The following is a 21,118-nucleotide window of genomic DNA, read 5'->3' on the forward strand; positions in this document are numbered from 1 at the left end:
GGGGTTAATAATGGGACTTGGGCTTACCCAACATCATAAATGTTACTATTCATCCAAATTTTAGTTGCAAAGCAGAACACTCTCCTACAAGAAACAGAACAACAAGTGCCCTTCAGGTATAGTCTGTAGTATCAGACCACTGATTTAGGATTTTTAAAAATTTCCAGACAGCCCATGAACTGTAAAAGGCTGTGTGCACATGCTGCGGATTTTGCTGCGGTTCCGCAGCGGTTTTGGCCGCTGCGGACCCGCAGCAGTTTTTGCTGCGGTGTACAGTACCATGATTCCCTATGGGAATCAAAAACCGCAGTGCAGACGGTGCCGAATTTTCCGCGCGGATTATCTGCGGTTTTCAATCCGCAGAAAGAATTGACATGTCAATTCTTTCTGCGGATTCTCCTGCGGTTTGCCATCTCCTCTATTGAGGAGATGAAAAACCGCAGGGCAAAACCGCAGAGCAATCCGCAGGTAAAACCGCAGGTCTTTTGACCTGCGGTTTCACCTGCGGATTTTACAAAATCCGAGCGGATGAATCCGCACCTAATCCGCAGCGTGTGCACACAGCCTAAATGTCCAACAGAGTCGACTGCCCAAAGAGAAGACAGATGGTTTATTACCATCTGTGACTTCCTTATTGCAGAATAATCCATGCAGAACAAGTACTATATAGACACAATATAGGAAGTACAGCCAGCATTTCCTCCTTCAATGCAAGCTGTCATTTGATCGCTAGGTACTAGAGAAAGTAGGGGCTTCTGGATCACGGGAGACTCAGTCAGCTTGATTATGTATGAAGGAGGTGGAGTTTCCCCTGTAACTGGGGCTAATATGCTAACCCCAGTTACAGGAGAAATCAGCAATACACAGAAAGTATTAATATGTTGAGATGGCCAATCCCGGAAAATACCACAAAGATCTTTTAAGACCTTATGTGGGGGACAGTGTGTGGAAAAAACAACAACTCTAAATGGGCCAGTCAGTTCGAACTGCAGTTTCTAGTCCCACCCCCTTTGGGAAAAAAAAAAAAAGTATTCAATAGCGGTCCTTTAACCCCTTAACGACCGCCGATACGCCTTTTAACGGCGGTAATTAAGGGTACTTAAACCACGCCAAGTGAATAGCGCCCCCCAGTTTCGGATTTTCTACGGGGTCTCAGCTGCCGGGGGTAGCCGAAACCGCAGAGAACATGAATCGGTCGGTTTTTACCGACCCCGCTTTTGAGATCACCGTTATTAACCCTATAACGGCAACCGCAAAAAAAAAGCAGCGATTTTACATTTAATTTCTCTTTCCTCTGATGTGATCGCACATCAGAGAAGAGAAAGAGGGTCCCCGATCCCCCCCTGGTACCTCTCCGTGGTCCTCTGTCCCCTCCCGGTGGTCCTGTGTCCCGCCGATGTCCTCCGGTGGGCGCCGCCATCTTGGATCCGGGGAAAATGGCGGGCGCATGCGCAGTGCGCCCGCCGGGAATCTGCCGGCTCCGGCTGGCAGATTCCATTAATTCATTTTGATCACGATGATAAACTATCATCGTGATCAAAATAAACAAAATAGTACATAACCCCCCCCCCGTTTATCAACCCCTTAGTTAGGCCAACATAACGAAACAAAGAAAATATTTTTTTTTTTCAGTTTTCCGCTAGGGTTAGGGCTAGGGTTAGGGCTAGGGTTAGGGTTAGGGTTAGGGTTAGGGTTAGGGTTAGGGTTAGGGTTAGGGTTAGGGTTAGGGTTAGGGTTAGGGTTAGAATTAGGGTTAGAATTAGGGTTAGAATTAGGGTTAGGGCGAACTAGGATTAGGGTTAGAATTAGGATTAGGGATGGGATTAGGGTTAGGGTTGGGATTAGGGGTGTGTTAGGGTTGGAGCAAGAATTGAGGGGTTTCCACTATTTACCAACTTTGGGGGTCTAAAAATTGGGTCTAAAAAATCACTTTTGTGTAAATAAAAAAGACTTCATTTTCACAGCTCTGCGTTTATCAACTTCTGTGAAGCGCTTGGGGGTTCAAAGTGCTCACCACATATCTAGATAAGTTCCTTAGGGGGTCTAATTTCCAAAATGGGGTCACTTGTGGGGGGTTTCCACTGTTTAGGCCCATCAGGGGCTCTGCAAACTCAACATGACACCCGCAGACCATTCCATCAAAGTCTGCATTCCAAAATGGCACTGCTTCCCTTCCAAGCTCTCCCATGTGCCCAAACAGTGGTTCCCCCCCCACATAAGGGGTATCAGCGTACTCAGGACAAATCGCACAACTGTGTGGGTATGATTTCTCCTTTTATCCTTGTAAAAATAAAAATTTGGGGGTCGAAAAGATCATTTTTGTGGAAAAAAATGGATTTCTTATTTTCACGGCTCTACGTTATAAACTTCTGTGAAGCACTTGAAGGTTCAAAGTGCTCACTACACATCTAGATAAGTTCCTTGGGGGGGTCTAGTTTCCAAAATGGGGTCACTTGTTGGAGGTTTCCACTGTTTAGGCACATTAAGGGCTCTCCTAACGCAACATGGCATCCGATCTCAATTCCAGCCAATTCTGCGTTGAAAAAGTCAAACGGTGGTCCATCCCTTGCGAGCTCTGTTGTGTGCTGAAAAAGTGGTTTACCCCCACATATGGGGTATCGGCGTATTCAGGAGAAATTGTACAACAAATTTTTTGGTTGATTTTCTCTTTTAATACTTGTGAAAATAAAAAAAAATTGGTTCTGAAGTAAATTTTTTGCAAAAAAAAGTTAAATGTTAATTTTTTCCTTCCACATTGCTTTAGTTCCTGTGAAGCACTTAAAGGGTTAATAAACTTCTTGAATGTGGTTTTGAGCACCTTGAGGGGTCTAGTTTTTAGAATGGTGCCACTTTTGGGTATTTTCTGTCATGTACACCCCTCAAAATGACTTGAAATATGATGTGGTCCCTAAAAAAAATGGTTTTGTAAATTTTGTTGTAAAAATGAGAAATCGCTGGTCAACTTTTAACCCTTATAACTTCCAACAAAAAAAAATTTTGCTTCCAAAATTGTGGTGATGTAAAGTAGACATGTGGGAAATGTTATTTATTAAGAAATTTTTGTGACACATCTCTCTGATTTAAGGGCATAAAAATGTAAAGTTTTAGAATTGCAAAATTTTCAAAATGTTCGCCATATTTCCGTTTCTTCATAAATAAACAAGACTTATCGAATAAATTTTACCACTAACATGAAGTACAATATGTCACGAAAAAACAGTCTCAAAATCAGCGGGATCCATTGAAGCGTTCCAGAGTTATAACCTCATAAAGTGACAGTGGTCAGAATTGTAAAAATTGGCCTGGTCATTAAGCTGCAAACGGCTCTGTCGCTAAGGGGTTAAGGTCTTAAAGGAAAATAAAGCAAAATGTGAAAAAAAGCCATACATTTCCTATTTTGCTTTACATATGCCCACAATATCAGGAGAAGAAAAAAAAAAAAAAAAGGAAAATTATACTTTATAATGGTCTGGTCTTGAAGGTTTTTTTTTACATTATCTATGTGGGTCAATTTTACAAAAATAATTTTAACATACCAGTGTATACATTTATTATAAAGGTCAAATAAAATAACTATAATAAAAAGTTCAGATTATTCATAAACCAGGACAGCCTCACACGGTTTCAATTACTGAAGACTTTCATTACTTACATCTGGATCCATTTGCAGAAAATTGTGTGTTCCTCTGCTGCTGTAGGTAGACCTCTTAATGGTCTTGCTGTGATAAAAATGGTAGTAATGTTCAAGGTTTCCAATCTGGAAAAAAAAAAATGCTAAAAGGTTACTAAAAACATAACATTTCTGTATACATGTACGGAAACAGAAGAACAATGTTTGATGTATTTATTGGCTTGATTCACACTTACTGGAGACTGGAAACAGATCTACAGCATGGATTGCAATTAATTCATTTTAAGAGCGTCTTTACTTACAGAAGTTTACCTATAGTAGGTGAAGGGTAGAGATGGGCGAACCTGAACAGTAAAGTTCGTGTTCCGTAACGAACACCCACTGTTCGGGTACAGAACCGAACATGGACTTCACTAGGAAGTCTGTGTTACTGTTCAGATTACACAAACCCGAACTCCGAGTGTTTCTCATGCTGTCATCTGCGTGACATTGCGAGAAACACTGGCGGCTCTGATTGGCAGTAAGATCATTAGCACCGGTCAGAGCGCTGCGGTTCTCACACTGTCAGATGACAGTGTGAGCCCGCAGCTGTGACTGGAGGTAAAAAGTTAACCTCCAGTCTCTGGTGTCGACTGATGGGACTACTACTCCCATCAGCCTACACCTGCTACCGCTAGTAACAGCAAGAGCAGGCGGCGGATGGGAGTATTCATCAGCTGATGCCTGCACTATAAATAAATAAAAAAATTATCAGCAAGTATAGAGGATGTTTAACAAACAATCCCGCATGTGCGGGTGTCCAACAGCTGCAAATCATGCAGCCGCGGGGACTCGAACATATTACTCGAGCATGCCCAAGATACTCTGATAACATGATATCTGACCATGCTCACTCATCACTAGTGACCCCTATACAAGAATGTTATCATGTTAACCTGTTAGTATACATTTTCCAAATTATTTTTAAAGCAGGGGTCTGAAGGCAAATCACTTTTCTCCTAAATTCCTATTTAGTCCCATAATCTAAGCTATTTTCTAATATACTTGGTTTAAAAAATTTCCTACTGTTCCCCAGCTACAGTGACAGCTTTTGCATTTTTTTTTTTTTTTTTTTTTGCTGGGATACCTAAAGAAAGCATCATCAAAGCAGGAGGCAGAGGCTGTGATCACCTGCCGCCTCCCTGAAAGCAGTGTAATCAGTGATGCTTGTTTCAGGGGCAGTGCTGTCCCTGCCCTGGCCCCAAGTGTCTCCCCCCAATGCTCCCTCAGTGCCCTGTGCAAGGAGTGCAGCGTCCGGTCTGTTGTCAGTATAGATGAAAAATAGGACAACAGAGCGGTATCACTATGGCCAACAGAGGCCAGTGACTTCATTTGCGAGGGCGACGCTAGTCCTCCTGCACATCAGGGATAGTGACACCGCTGACTGCTTATTACTATTCTTATAAGCAAACAGACTGAACGCTGCACTCATCACAGAGAGCACGGGCAACAATCCTGGACCAGCACCTGAAACGAAGGTCACTGATGACATTTCGTTTCAGGGAGGAGGCAGGGGCTGCCCCCTGATGATGCTTCGTTTCGATTATCCCAGCATGCACTGGTGATACTCAAACTAATCATCAGACAGGAAGTAGGAAAAAAATTCACTAGTTTTTATACAGGAGTTGTAGGACATTTTTAAAGTATATTAAAAAATCACTTAGATTATGGGACTAAATAGTGTTAGGGAAAAAAATGCTTTAATCTCATTTTTCTAGGAGTTCAATCCAGCATGATACAGACTTTAAGAGCTTGAGTCGAGAACAACTTTGCCTATTTGCTAATTATGAACGGTTATCAACACTATTATTGGGCGGTAAATAAGTTTGTTAGTCATTTATAATTTTACCCCCCTATAATTTGGATTAAAAGGAGCTTGTCAGAAAAAAGAAAGTGGAAATCAGAATGTAAATGTATAAACATGTGCAGCACTGTAAGGGTATGTTCACACAGTGCGGATTCTCCCTCGGATTTTTCCGCACGAAAAACGCAGCTCTTGGCAGAAAACGCAGGTGCATTTTTCATGCGTTTTTGCAGCAGTTTTGATGCGTTTTTCCGCGGATTAGCTGCAGTTTTTCAGTGCGGCTTTGCCTGTGGATTTGTATGCGTTTTTATAAGCTAAATAAAGATGTGTCATTTAACAAAAAAAAAAAAAAAATGATTTGTGAAGTCATTTCTGTCCAACCTCCTCTTTTACATTTGTCCAAACCACACTCTATTACACACACAGATAGATAGATAATAGATGGATATATAATAGATAGTAGAGATGAGCGACTTTTCCTTTTTTCGGGTCGAGTCAGGTTTCATGAAACCCGACTTACTAAAAAGTCGGGTCAAACGAAATCGACCGACTATAGGGAAAAGTCGGGGTCCGACTAAAAGATGAAACCGAATGGAAGTCAATGGGGAAGCAAAGTCGGCAGGGAGTGGACGACAGTAAACACACCTACAGAGCCCATTTCAATGCCAACGACATCAATTCTTATTACTTAAGCATGTCAACCTTAATTTACTTTATAATAATAGTTATGCATTGAAAACTGGGGGTTATTTGGCTAAAGTTGGGGGGGTAGGGCTGGCGCCAGGTTTTCGTGTGCCCTGGGCCAAAGAGTGTCAGTGCGCCCTTTTAACACATACCACAATTAATAATGCTCCGATACGGCACAGAAATATAGGTGTAGTACAATGAAAAATACTTCACTGCTTACATGACATGACTGATCTATTTTAAATTCTACAATAGCTCAAAAAACGGACAGTATATTACTCCATACAGTATTATGGCCACCACCTAGTGCGCCATACAGAATAATGAGCCCCATATATTTCTCCATACAGAATCATTGGTCCCATATAATGTTCCATACAGTATATGATGAGCTCCACATAATGCTACAGTATATGTTGGCCCCCATGGACGATGCTCCAGTGTGTTATGGGCCCAAATAATATTCCATATATAATGGGCCCCATTTCTAATGCTCCAGTGTACATTGGGCCCCGTAAATGCTGCTCCAGTGTCTGATGCCCCCCATTTGGAATGCTCCAGTATATGATGTGCCAAATGGATGATGCTCCAGTGTATGATAGGCCCCATAGAATCATTCTCCAGTGTATATTGCTCCCCAAAAATTGCTCCCAACATTTATAAAAATTAAATACCTCTCCTCGCTGGGCACTGCTCTACTCTGGACTCCTCAGCATTGCCATTTTAAAGCTCTCTGCACTTGTACTGTGTTGGGGTAATTGTAAATCTCAGTAGATATTTCTAGAGTCAGAAACAGACTCTCACTGGCCCAGTATGGATTAGACCACTATATAAAAAGCAATAAATGGGTAAGGTATCACAAGCGTACAGCTGTATACAGTGTTGGGTTAATCTTAAATCTACAACTATATTTCTGGAGTTACAGACAGACTTTCACAGGCTCAGTATGGATTACACAAGAATATAAAAACTTGAAAAAGGGTAATGTTTTACTATCGGTCAGCTGCATACAGTGTTGGTGTCATTTTAAATCTCCTTATATTTTACCACAGTATGACAAACTCTCACAGGCTCAGTATGGATTACACCCGAATATAAAAGTGAGAAAAAGGGAAATGTATTTGAAACTTACACCAGTGTACAGTGTTGGAGTACTTTGAAATCTTCGTTTATATTTCAGTGTCAGTCTGCCAGTCCAGACCCTCCGCTAGAGGAAGGTAGATGGATAAAAGTACAGACATAAAGTTGAGTGATTTTAGATGTTGTTGAATTTGTAATCACGGGTAAACCTCCTGGGAGAATTCGCAGAGGCGATGCTGACCCTCAATAACTAACTGTGGATACAGCTAAAACGCAAATTAGTGAAGAAAGGGTTGCTGTATCGCAGTTGCGTCGATCCCATCACCGTAACTAGTCTCCATCAAATTGTGATCACAGGGAGAGCTGTAGACATGGTACTCACTGCCTATCATGATCTGTCTGGTCACTTTGGAGTGCAAAACACACAAGCCACAGGCCGTAGGGGATTCTATTGGATTGCCATGACAGGACACATTAAAAAACGGTGGCAGGAATGACACAAGTCTGTGACTATGAAAAATGTGAAAGGTGATCATAAAGCACCATTGCATCCTATTGGGAGTTGACGTCCATTACAAATGGTAGCCATTGGTAATCTGAAGGTAGAGGCCAGCAGGACAGGACATAGCTACATCTTAACCATCATCGATCAGTACACCAAATTTGTAGTGGCCGTCCCTGTGACGGATTTTATTGGCCAGACTGCACAGCGGTGGAGCAGGGAGAGGTAAGTATTGCAAGTGCTGTTTCCCTGAGCAAGCAGGGAGGACCCACTCGTGGGCGCCGATACTGGCACAGGGCCCCTCATAGTACGCCAGTGTGTCTGACGGCGAGTGGGCCCCCCCACCGTCAGAGACACTTTATTGTACTATGAGAGGCCCTGTGTCAGTGCAGTCACCCAAGGGTTGGGCCACACACCTGTTCAGGGCAACAGCACTTGAACGGATACGGCAGATGTTGACAACGGGCCTGGGGGGGACAGCCCATTTCGGGTGGTTTAAAAAATGGCATATGTTGATGTGTAGGCTGGACTTTCAGCTGCTGCAAATTGAGGAATTGGAGAAGTCAGAGGAAGAGGAGGACAAAAGCGAACCTTTTTTCTGGCAACCTATGTGTTATCAGGGGAGGGTGGGACAAAATCTTTTGAAACCCTTGCATGGTTCATTTTAATGAAGTTAGATCATCAACATTTTGGGTCAACAGATGGGTCCTTTTTTCTGTCAGGATTGATCCAGCAGCACTAAAGACTCTATCAGATAGCACACTAGCAGCAGGGCAAGTGAGCTCCTGTAGGGCATATTGTGCCAATTCAGGCCATGTGTCCAGTTTTGAGGCCCAATAATGAAAGGGGAATGACCTGTGAGGGAGAACCTCGATATGGGAGTAGTTTGTAACCATAGTTGACAACTGCTGTCTCCTGTCACTTGCAATCGATTCTGTAATAGCTGTCGTGTGTGCGGGACTTGAGAAATCAGACCACAACATGGTCAGGAAACCCCTGTCTCCAACGCCAGTTCGGCTATGTGCACCACGAACACCTCTTCCATTTTGCCCACTACGGCTCGTGGGAGAACCAGCTCCGCTGCTGTGTGCTGTGAATGCCTCAAACAACCGGTTTACCAGAGTTGCTTGTTTGTTAGCCAATATTAACTCTAGGTTCTCCTGTGGCATGATGTTGTATAATTTGCCTTTATAGCGTGGATCGAGGATGCTGGCCAACCAGTAGTCATCATCCCTCATCATTTTGGCAATGCAGGGGTCCCTTTTTAGGAACCGCAAGGCATAATCACACATGTGGGCCAATGTTCCAGGAGTCAATGCTGCACTGCCAGTGGTGGGTGGAGGAGCACTTTCTGGCAAATCCACATCCCTCCAGTCACGCACAAACCCTGTACCTGACCTTGGCACACCCACATGTTCTCTGGTCCCCTGAGAAGCATCCTCCTCCCCAAAATAATCATCCCCCTCATCTTCCTCCACCTCGTCCACGCCAGTTCCCTGACCAGACAATGGCTGACTGTCATCAAGGCTTCCCTCCTCCTCCTGTTGCTCCTCAGCTGCAGATGCCTGATCCTTGATGTGCGTCAAAGTTTGCATGAGCAGACAAATAAGTGGTATGCTCATGCTTATGATGGCATCGTCTGCGCTTACCAGCCGTGTGCATTCCTCAAAACACTGAAGGACTTTACAGAGGTCTTTCAGCTTTGACCACTGCACACCCGACAATTCCATGTCTGCCCTCAAACTGCCTGCCCATGTATCCTCCCACAAATGCATTACAGCCTGCCTCTGTTCGCACAGCCTCTCAACCATGTGCATGGTGGAGTTCCATTTTGTAGCAACGTCTATGAATAGGTGGTGCTTGGGGAGGTTGAGTGATCGCTGCAGCTTCTGCATACGACTGGAGTGGACGTTTGCGCAACGGATGTGCGAGCACAGTCTTCGCACCTTATGGAGCAGGGCTGGTAACTCCGGATAATTATTTAGGAAGCACTGCACCACCAGGTTCAAGGTGTGAGCCAGGCAAGGTATACGTGTGTTTTGAAAGGGCTATGGCTGCCACAAAATTACACCCATTATCACTGATTACCTTGCCTGGCTCAAGATGTAGACGGCCCAGCCATGACTCAGTTTGTCGATGCAGTACTTCCGCGGCCAGTACTTCCGCGGTATGTCTACTGTCGCCCAAAGACATCATTTTTAAAACAGCCTGCTGCCGCTTACCACTAGCTGTTCGATAGTGGGACACCTCGTGTGCAACACTGACAGATGTGGATGGAGTGCTCGTGCGACTGCGCTCTGTCGACGAGCTTTTGCTTCTGGAGGAGGGTCGAACGCCTACACCCAACTGTTTCCTATACCGTGGGCTAGGCAGCACTGTTCCACCGCCGCTGTCCCCTGAGGAGCCTGCATCCACATTAACCCAGTGCGCAGTGATTGACACATAACGGCCCTGGCCATGCCTACTGGTCCATGCATCTGTTGTGAGGTGCACCTTTCCACTCACTGATTGTCCATGCACTAAAACAATGCGGTCTTTCACATGCCGGTGGAGGGCAGGGATGGCTTTTCGAGAAAAGAAGTGCCGACTGGAAAGGTCATAGCATGGGACAGCATAGGCCATGAGCTCTCGGAAAGCTTCGCTTTCTACCAAACGGAAGGGCATCATCTCTAATGAAATCAGTTTGGCAATGTAGGCGTTCAAAGCCAGTGTACACGGATGAGAGGATGAGTACTTTCTTGTCCTACTCAGTGTCTGGTAGGGTGAGCTGGACTTGAGAGCTGCATATGGGGGATCTGGCATTGGACAAGACAGACTGAGAAGGGGTTGGTGATGGTGAGGGTGTTGATGGCCTAGATTCAGTATTTCCTAGTGAAAATATTGTGTTTGCGTGACTGGTTTGGCCTAGCGACGACACCTCAACATTACTTGATGGTGGTGTGCTTAGCAGTGGCTTTACAGTGGGGGAAGCGATGGAGTGTTGCCGGCTAACTTGAGTCAGAGCAGGTGCTACCTGAGCTTTTGTAGACCGCCCATGCTTGCAAGTGCATGTTGGTTAAATGTCTAAGCATGCAACTATATCAATACAAAAAATGGTGGTGGGGGGGGAAACAAGAGGCGCAATAGTGCCCTATCACTAGTGACACTTGAAGTATGAGCGGTATAATGCAGTTCCACTCACCTATTCCAGTTGTGTAACCCACAACTGGCTTGAGAGGATAACACAGAATCAGCTGCTGCAGGACCTCCACCAACCACTCGCACGTGGAAAAACCTTCAGAAAGTTGTGGGAAGCAGGGTGTGTTGCAGTCCGCGCTGCCGAGATTAACAAATCACCTGGGATGCAAGATGTTGTAGCAGTGTACTCCTTTATTTTCTCCTACGCGTTTCGGCGCCCTTCCTGGCACCTTCCTCAGGGATATTACATCAGCCATAGGAGCAGGGAATTTATATCCCCTTACATTAGCAATTATGGGTGTGTTCTGTTTACATGTGATGTCATAATGGTCATCACTGGGGGAGGGGCCAGCATTTTTGTCAGAATTTCACATAAATAGCATAATAAAACAAGAAAATGGTCCAAAACACTTGCTAAAATGTACATAAAAATATTACAAACAGAATGATGTAAAAATTTCCATGAAAAATGCAGCAGAAACATTGCAACTTCCTAAGCATGCAACTGGTATTCAAATTTCTTAGACACTTCTTACAGATAACCTTTGCGTCATCAGTAGGATTTTGTTAAAAAAAGTGCCATACTGTACTCTTCCTACTATTGTACAAATTTTCAGGGCTTGCACGCTGTGCTAATTTTACCGTCTGGCCAAGCTGTCCTGCAACTTAGTTTTCTTGCCAAGTTTTTTGACAGCTATGGGCCTGCCGGATAACCGCTGCTGCGATGACGATGCCTGCTGCGGATCCTTCTCCTGTTCTGACCTATTGTCACCAGCACCCTCTTCCCCCAATTGATGCCATTCCGGGTCAACTGGGTCATCCATGACCTAGTCTTCAATGTCATCTGCACCTTCCTCTGTACCTTCCTCTGTGTCACCGTGTAAGGTGGTATAATATGTGGGAAGGGGGCAAATGAGTTTCATCAGGGTCTGATTCGGGCTCAGTAGACTGCGAGGGCAATGTAGTGCTGTGGGTGAATGTACCAGTAGATTCATCTAGCAGTGGCTGTGCATCAGTGCACTCCATGTCAGATTCATCTTGGACTGGGGCTCAGGATTTGACTTGATTACCCAGGAATGGTATGTGAAAAGAGCTCCATGGAGTAATCTGAAGTGTGTGCTGCAGAATCCTTCACTTTTGGTGTGGGTGAAGGACACAATGAAAGGTGTTGTTCCTGACCAGAGGCCTGCACTGACTACTCTGTGCTTGCAGTTTTTGTAACTTCAGAAGAGGAGGCAATAAGAGCTGGAGGCTGTTTCGGCAATGTAAGCCAAAACCTGTTCCTGATGCTCTGGCTTTAAAAGCGGTTTACCTACTCCCAGAAAAGGGAATCTTAAAGGCCTTATTGTGCCAGACGATGACGCAGGCTCAACACCTCCTGCCTTTGCTGCTATTGTGCTTTTGCCAGAACCAGCCGATGTACCACCACCATCAGTACCAGCTGCGCCCCCCCCCACCCACGTCTGCAGACTCTTCCACCAGATTTCCTCATGTTTGGGAAAATGTACCAAAAATACCAGCAGAGAAATGGTACTGTATGAGTAGCATACAGCTGTGTAAGGTGTATGTAAGAAGTGAAATCTTATATATATATTTTGTGAGTCACAGACGCTCACCCACTATGTATTTCACCGTAATCCAACAAGCAGATATACGGTACTGTATCAGAGGTGTACAGCTGTATACGTTGTTGGTGAAACGGTCAATCTCCGTATATGTATTTACGGAGTGTCACACACACAGGCTGACTCTGTGTAGATGTGACAGTAATAAGAACACCAGATATCCGATACTGTTTGACAATCGGACTGCTCAATACGGTGTATAAAGAAATGGAAATGTCCGTATATGTATTTAAGGAGTGTCACAAACACACGCTGACTGTGTAGATGGGACAGTAATAAAAACACCAGATATCCGATACGGTTTGATAATTGGACACCTCTATATGGTGTATGTATGGAAAAATGTTAATCTCTGTGTATTTTTTTACGGAGCCACACACATAGCATGTATTTGTCCGTGATACCAGCCGGTACACGGTAGTGTGTGAGGAGCGTACACCTCTATAAATTTGTATGTTATGTATGTCTTTTGGCTACTTAATAAAGGTTTATATTTTTATTAATTCTTTGGGTTCTTTTGTGCTCTTTCCTTCAGATTAACTTATTGTTATCTGAACCCAATATTGTGCCCAATATTTAGTAGGGGGCTACTTAATACTCTTCACTTGAATAAGTGTTAAAAATGCCTCATTTCTTGGCTTTAACAACTCTGTTAATATGTTGTATGTTCTGTATGTTACATTTTTTTTTTTTTTTACATTCAACACATCAGCCGGATGATGGGACTACTACTGTCCCATCATTGGCTAATGTGTCACTCACTGTCAGGGTAGCAGGCAAAGCCCGTTGGGATGATGCCTGCCTACACACACACAGCCCCGCAGCCCCCCTGCACGCCCGCCGGACTAACTTATGACCCACGGACAGGCCCGCAGCCCCCCCCCCCCCAACAGCCCGATGAGCCACGCACAGACCCCCGACAGCCCGATGAGCCACGCACAGGCCCCGCCAGACCCCCCCTCCGACAGCCCAATGAGCCCCGCAGACCACTGCACACACAGATACACACCAAGTCACCACCCACACAGACAGTCACCGCCCACACTCCCCTCCCCCCTCCCAATCTGCGTTTCATCCGCAGCAAAGCCGCAGATCTTTTTGAGACCTGCGGTTTTGCTGCGGATCAATGCAAGTAAATGGGTGCAGAAACGCTGCAGATCCGCCCAAAGAATTGACATGCTGTGGAAATAAACCCGCAGCTAATCCATGGGGATTTTTCCGCAGCATGTGCACAGCAGTTTTTGATTTCCATTGCCTAACATTGTACTGTACATGACTTGCGGATCTGCAGAGGACCCACAGCAGTAAATCCGCTGTGGATCCGTGGGAGAATCCGCACTGTGTGAACGTGGCCTTAAATCCACTACTCCGAAACTCCTTCTCAATCACATTTCCCCAAGCAAAAAACAGTGGCATCGGCGACAGACGCTACTGCCTTCAGACAGAAAATCCAGAGGCAGTCAATGTAAGATCTAACTTCTTCCAGGTGTCCATTTTGGATGAAGGAGGAGACTGCAAAGCCCAGGGAGAGTAAGCAGAAAAATCACTGGACCTTGCTAACTTGCTGTGACTGCCGTTATTGAATAACATGGGAGAACTGTGACGTATGCTGTGATAACAAATAGGTTACGTCCGAGAGTGGACCCTCTGGATCACGGCACTGGAGCTCCCAGGGGTGAGCGTGCCAGGTGGTGCCGACCCCTATACAGGGGCTGTTAGGGGCAGACCCTAGGGAGACAGATGCCGCGACTGCTAGAACCAAGAGGGGCGGCTCGAAGGACTGAGTGGAGGGTGCCGGACTGAGAACTGGAGTATAGGACTGGGCACTGGAATACAGGACGGAGACACGAAGCACAGGACTGGGCACTGGAGTACAGGAGAGAGACACGGCGTACAGGACTGGGCAGAGGAGTGTAGGACTGGGCACTGGAGTACAGGACGGAGGCACGGAGTACAGGACGGAGGCACGGAGTACAGGACGGAGGCACGGAGTACAGGACGGAGGCACGGAGTACAGGACGGAGGCACGGAGTACAGGACGGAGGCACGGAGTACAGGACGGAGGCACGGAGTACAGGACGGAGGCACGGAGTACAGGACGGAGGCACGGAGTACAGGACGGAGACACGGAGTACAGGACGGAGACACGGAGTACAGGACGGAGACACGGAGTACAGGACGGAGACACGGAGTACAGGACGGAGACACGGAGTACAGGACGGAGACACGGAGTACAGGACGGAGGCACGGAGTACAGGACGGAGACACGAAGCACAGGACTGGGCAGTGGAGTGTAGGACTGGGCACTGGAGCACAGGACGGAGGCACGGAGTACAGGAGAGAGACACGGCGTACAGGACTGGGCAGAGGAGCGTAGGACTGGGCACTGGAGCACAGGACGGAAGCACGGAGTACAGGAGGGAGACACGGAGTACAGGACTGGGCAGAGGAGTGTAGGACTGGGCACTGGAGCACAGGACGGAGGCACGGAGTACAGGAGGGAGACACGGCGTACAGGACTGGGCAGAGGAGTGTAAGGAGTGAGAAGGGGAGAAACCCCTCAACACCCAGGCCAGGATACCGTACGGGAAGTCCACACGATAATCAGGCGTCTCCACCATGTTGACGGACGGAGGAGAAGGAAGAGGAGGCGGGCACAGAGCGGCGTGGTGAGCGCAGGTAAGTAAAGGCGGCGGCGGGCCCCGCTGTTGCTGGGACGGCGGCGGCTACCGCCGCCGACGTGACAAGTACTATGGCGATTGGGAAGTAGAAGTGTGACCGCAGGGGAAAATTTAGTAAATTGAGTCCTTAGTCGTCTCAACAGAAAAAGAAAAGAAAAACAAATATGAAAAGGTTGAGAATCTTTCCTATCAGCCTATGAAAAATGGAAAGCATACAGATTTTTTCAGACCCATATACATGCATTCGTAAAATTTATCTGAGACTTAGATCAAAATTGGACACGCCGCAAATGATCCTCAAAAATTCAAATGTGTGAACAGCCCTATAGACTAAAATTGGTACTAGTTCTAATCAGTGAAAACCAGGTAGGAAATTGCAAGCAAAAAAAACCTGATGATTGAGCCCTTATGCCATGTTCACACCTTGCTTTTTTGCTGCAACCAAAACCTGATCTCTTGGCAATAAAAAAAAGCTGCAGACAGAAAGTAGATTTTCCTGTATTTCTTGCTGCATTTTGTTATTTTTTTCAGGTTTTTTATCAAACAAGCATGGCTCAGTAGTTAGCACTGAAGCCTTGCAGCACTGGAGTCCTGGGTTTGAATCCCACCAAGGACAACATCTGCAAGGATTTTGGATGTTCTCCTCGTGTTTGCGTGGGTTTCCTCCCACATTTCAAAGACATACTGATAGGGAATTTAGATTGTGAGCCCCATCAGGGACAGTGATGATATTGTGTGCAAACTGTAAAGCGCTATATAAAAATTATTATTATGAATACAGGGTGATATTCCAACAGTGCAAAAAAAAAAAAAAAAAAGAGGCAATTTGATCAATTTAGAGGAAAAAGATTTTTATGAGTTTAAAAAAGTAGTGCCTATTCTGAACAAAAAAAGTTCATGAGTTCAAGAAAAAATACACAATTGCAAATGTAAAAACAGCAGGGGGAGTTGATTTGGTCAGGAATAGTTTACCTAATGTATTAATAGAGTATTTGCAGGTCGGACACCGTTTACTTTTATATATTTGTCGGCCATTGAGTCAGCTATTGGTAAATGTCACACATAGATCAGGCAATGCTTACTTCAACATGTATCATGAATTTAATTAAACTGTAGTAATCATAACTGCCATTATCAGGTGAGGAGACCAGGACAACTTGGTTTAAACTTGGGGGGGGGGAGAAATCACAAAAACATACCTGCTTATTTCACTAAAACTGCAGCAAAAACTGATGCCAAGATTTTCGCTGAATTCTTGAACTTACTCATTGCTTTTTATGGATGAAAACAAGCTGCAAAAACACTAAAGACATGCTGCAGTTTTCCAATCCAGTCAAGGAAAAAAAAAACAAAACAATGTGCGTACATGAGATTTCTGAAATCTCAGCTTTTGCTGGCACTGTGAAAAGAAGCTTTTAATTTGCATAAAAGCGCAATGAGTGATCATAGCTTTAGGAGACTGATGCACATTTAAAACTGTATTGATCTGCAGATTACCATTAGGATTGCAGGTAAACTGTACAGTTTTATTTTGCTGGCGCCCTTTAAGATGAGCGTTTAAAACACCAAAGTATCTTGTTCCTCATCTCATCTCAACCCAATTATGCCAGTCACACTTCTGCACTGTCCAGTCCGGGTGATGTATGACCTGGTTGCGGGTCTCCTGCCACGAACTTGACAGCCTCATACATGTATTCAGAAACATGGACCTACATGTATTCAGAAACATGGACCTGTGAATCCAGCCCAAGTCTCTCCTACATACACACAATTACTAGACTCAAAATGTAATACCCAAGATATTGCCACCTGCACCCTCAAATAGCTAACATCTTTTTATTCCTTCATTTGAAAAGACTTTTGAACATTTCAAGGAAACACACACCGCTAATTGTATGAAAGGACAAATCATCATCCTTGGAAAACACGTTACAGCAAGCAACATGTAGGCAACCAATTAATTAGCACTCATTGCTGGAAAACATTCCACCGCCATTGGAAAAAATAATGTATTTTTCTTGGCAGTAGTCATCTTTAAAACCAAGGATCAGAGACATCTGAGGCAACACTCCTATCTAATTAGTCTGGTAATACTTAATGAAAGAACAGAAACATATCATAATAAAGAAAGAAACAGATTTCTTGTGATAAAACCACTTGTAAGTAGTGTAGACTGGGATCCTGAAATGATCTGAAAGTGTACGACTGTGATATAAATATAATACTTTGGTATTTTTATTTCATCAGTATTGGGGAAAAAGCGGAAATAATCCACATCTAGGCTTATTTAACTTTTACCTAGTTCTCCGCAAAAGAGACTTACTCTAAACGGAATCCATTATTACAAAGTGAGACACCGTTCATATGCACCATTAGGACATATGGATATTATAGAGGGATGGGGGCCAAAGGCTTAATGGACACTTTCTAAAAAGCAGCCGCCCCCAGAGTATGTTAGGAAAGGGGTTTTCTGAGGACTCCTCTGCTCAAAATCTATTCCAACATGTAAAGAGTGAATTCTGGCCTCACACATGGAAATATGTTGCTTTAGTTTCCAAGTTTTACATCACGGATATAAAGGTATTCTTTAATTTATCAACCAGTTGTGAAGGAGACCTTCTAATGTGATGCATTGGAAAGATACACTTACCGTACATCTCCGCTTATGCTAAAGATCCCAGTTTAAGAACATGAGAGCTCTAGAATCTACAGCGCATCCCATACTAAAGCAGGTTAGGCATAATTGGTATTAGTGTGAGCCATTAGCACATTCATATACTCATTAAAAATAACGAATACTGAATTTTCTGGATACATTTGAATACGATTTTCTTTCCATTTTAAAAGCGGACGTTTGTTTTCATTTATCGTGTATACGGGAAATGGCATATATGCAAGAACAAACCATCATCCGTATATAGAATGTGTATACATAGTGTAACTCACGAGTGGGCGTCATTTTATTTTAAAGAAACACTAGCTTGGCCCGTGCGAAATTTTCACACATTGGTGGTCGGGGGCGCAGGCATTTTCAGAAAAAGCAAGCTGGTCAAATGTAAATGCATTTCATGAGCTGATGAACACAGACAGGCTTTTATATATGTAGATTGGTAATACAATAAATAGTTTGGATAATTAGAGGCCAAAAAAATGTTTTCCGGTTGAGGTGCCACCTGCAGGTCATGGTGTCTTTCTGCAGGTTTATGAAAACGAATGTTTAAACTGTATTTAGTGATAAAATCGTGGATGTGTGGGTTCTTTGGCTGTTTTCTTGCGGAAGGGAGCAAGTTTACTTTTCAAATGGTGTTTCATGTGTGTGTGGGGGCAAAGTAATCCCTGAAAAAGCAATGCATATATACAAATGTGTTGGTAGTGTGCTTTGGGGTACTGTGGTGCCACCTGCAGGTCATTTTTCATTACTGCAGGCTTATGAAAATTAATGTTTAAACTGTATTTTGCGATCAAATCGTGGATGTGTGGCTTGTTTGGCTATTTTCTTGTTGAAGGGGGCAAGTTTACCTTTCAAATGGTGTATCATTTGTGTGTGTGGGTGCAGTATGAACGGGGATACAAAGGAATCACCGAAAAACAGTGTTTAGAAATAATAGAATAGAGTCTCTTCTTTTGTGGTCAGGAGTGTACTACTCCACTACTTTCAGGTTGCTGGGAACAGTGGGCTCCTGATCACAGACCATTCGGACCAGTGGCTTGGCTCTGCCACTGGTTCAAATTGAGTGCTTATCCAAGCTGTTAGAGGCAGTTTTTCCTCTGCAAATAGGAAGAAAACCAGAAGTCACTTAAAGGAAACCCGTCAAGTCATTTCAAGCATCTAAACTGTCCCCAGTGGGTTGCTAGTGACGCAATGTACATCACTTAGGCTACTTTCACACTAGCGTTTCCTGGAGCTGTGGAGGGATGCGCACGGCCGCTGTGAAGCTCTGCCCATGGCCGCACCTCCTCCGGTCAGCTCCGCCTATGGGCGCATGACACTGCATATGACCTTCATATTGGGTATGCAGGCCGTGCGCAGGTATGCGTTTGCCGGCGCATGTGTCCCTTTGACGGTGTGCCGTGTGCACCAAAATGCAACATGGTGCATTTGGCGCAGGACAGCGCATCGTCAAAAGAACGCATTTGCCAGCAAACGCATACCTGCGCATGGCCTGCGTACGGCCTGCGTACCCAATGCCAAAGATAGGGTATTCAGGTCGTATGCAGCGTCATGCGCCCATAGGCGGAGCTGACCGATGCCGTGGAGGTCCTGCCATGGGCGGAGCTTCACAGCGGCCGTGCGCATTCCTCCACAGCTCCAGGAAACACTAGTGTGAAAGTAGCCCAACTCTAATTTAAAAAAAAAAAATAGCACTATAAAGATGATTCCCTATCAGTATGTCTTTGGAGTGTGGGAGGAAACCGGAAAACCCAAAGGAAACCCACCCAAACATGGGGAAAACATACAAACTCCTTGCAGATGTCCTTGGTGGGAATTGAACCCAGGACCCCAGTGCTGCAGAGTGGCAATGCTAACCACTCAGCCACTGAATAGTAAAGCTGAATTGTCAATGTATTCAATCTCTCAGTGGGGCATGTCCCTACACTGTTTAATTTAGGCTGACCTGAAATAAAAACATTAAGTAGGATGGATCTGCTAAACATGACTAGCAAGTAAAAAAATTAATATAAGTTCTGCCCTAGGTGTAAGAAAATGGGTTGTAGGAAAGTTTTCCTGCTATATATGCTGGTGTTCCCTCACTTGAGGCTGCCCAAAATCTTGCCATTTTTTATGTTTTTAACCGAAGTTCATTCAGCTCTACCAAACGAGGTAGCGCTAGGGCATGATTGAGACATTATTCATACCAGTCTTGATGAAGCGGTGCCAATATCTGTAAAATTGCTTAGAGTTAATATAATTACTTATATGTACGATGACGCAGGAAAGTGCATTGTTGGCCCGTGCGATCCTCTTGCGATCTCCTGAGCTGTGTGACCAATCTGATCACAGCAGCAGTTCCTAAATCCCTGTTCCAGCGCTCCCTATCCCCTCATCCCAATAACCGCCACTCCAAATTGTATTTTTGCCGCACTTTTTTTGCGCCTTTTCTGTGTGTGCAGTGTTTGGCGCTGAGCAGTCAGGCTCTTCCCATGACCGCATCTCTCTGATCAGTAACGCTACGCCAAGGGTCTTTTTAATTTTTCAGATATAGTTAAGAGCAACGGACGTCACAGTTTAAGTAGCGTCCGATTTTCTTTTAGAAAAAAGTTAGTACAGAGTAGATTAGCTAGGTAGAGGTAGCACATTAGGGGAGCAAACGTTGCAGTACAAGCAATGTCCTATTTTCTTTTGCAAAAAAAAAAAAAAGTTAGTGCAGAGTAAATTTTCAGCTAGTGCATTAGGGTAGCGTACATCGCAGTGACTGTGCCTTCCATTTTTCTTTTGCAAAAAAAGTAAGCGTCGAGTAAATTTTCAGCTAGCACATTAGGGGAGCGAACGTCGCAGTGTTAGCGGAATCAGTTTTTTGTTTGTTACAAAAAAAATAAAATTAGCACAGAAAAATTTTATAGGAAGGGCATTAGTGTTATGAATGTCACCGTAACTTTTTTAATACAAACTTTTTTTTTTTTTTTTACATCTACTGATTTTTCTAATCATTTTTTGCTTTTCTTCTAAGTGTTTCTTCTACATTATTCCCACTTAACTTTTTTCTGTACTTTTTCTTTATAGTAAAAAGTACCCTTTACACAATCCCCACATAATACATTGATCAAAGCACAACTTACACACACATCCCCAGTCTTTTGAAAAACAAAAACCGGATTACTTACCGGTAATACTCTTTTGTAGAGTCCACGACAGCACCCACTGAGAGAGGGGATCCGCCCCAGGAACAGGAA

At 44.4% G+C, this 21,118-nt stretch overlaps 1 protein-coding gene across 4 annotated transcripts in view; it reads right to left on the reverse strand.

The window, feature by feature from the left end:
• Window positions 1-21,118, reverse strand: part of PCSK6 (proprotein convertase subtilisin/kexin type 6) — a 346,824-nt gene that overhangs the window by 243,006 nt on the left and 82,700 nt on the right. For all 4 annotated transcript variants that reach the window (XR_012230962.1, XM_073568833.1, XM_073568832.1 and 1 more), the window contains exon 2: window positions 3,653-3,757. Coding sequence is in view for 3 of the 4 variants with exons in the window: in XM_073568833.1 (XP_073424934.1) it covers window positions 3,653-3,757 (105 nt within the window). In the remaining variant the exon portion in view is untranslated. The remainder of the gene's footprint in view (window positions 1-3,652; window positions 3,758-21,118) is intronic.

This window comes from Dendrobates tinctorius, unplaced genomic scaffold (genome assembly GCF_039654945.1).
Source record: "Dendrobates tinctorius isolate UK_male_01 unplaced genomic scaffold, ASM3965494v1 ptg000022l, whole genome shotgun sequence".
Lineage (NCBI taxonomy): Eukaryota > Metazoa > Chordata > Amphibia > Anura > Dendrobatidae > Dendrobates > Dendrobates tinctorius.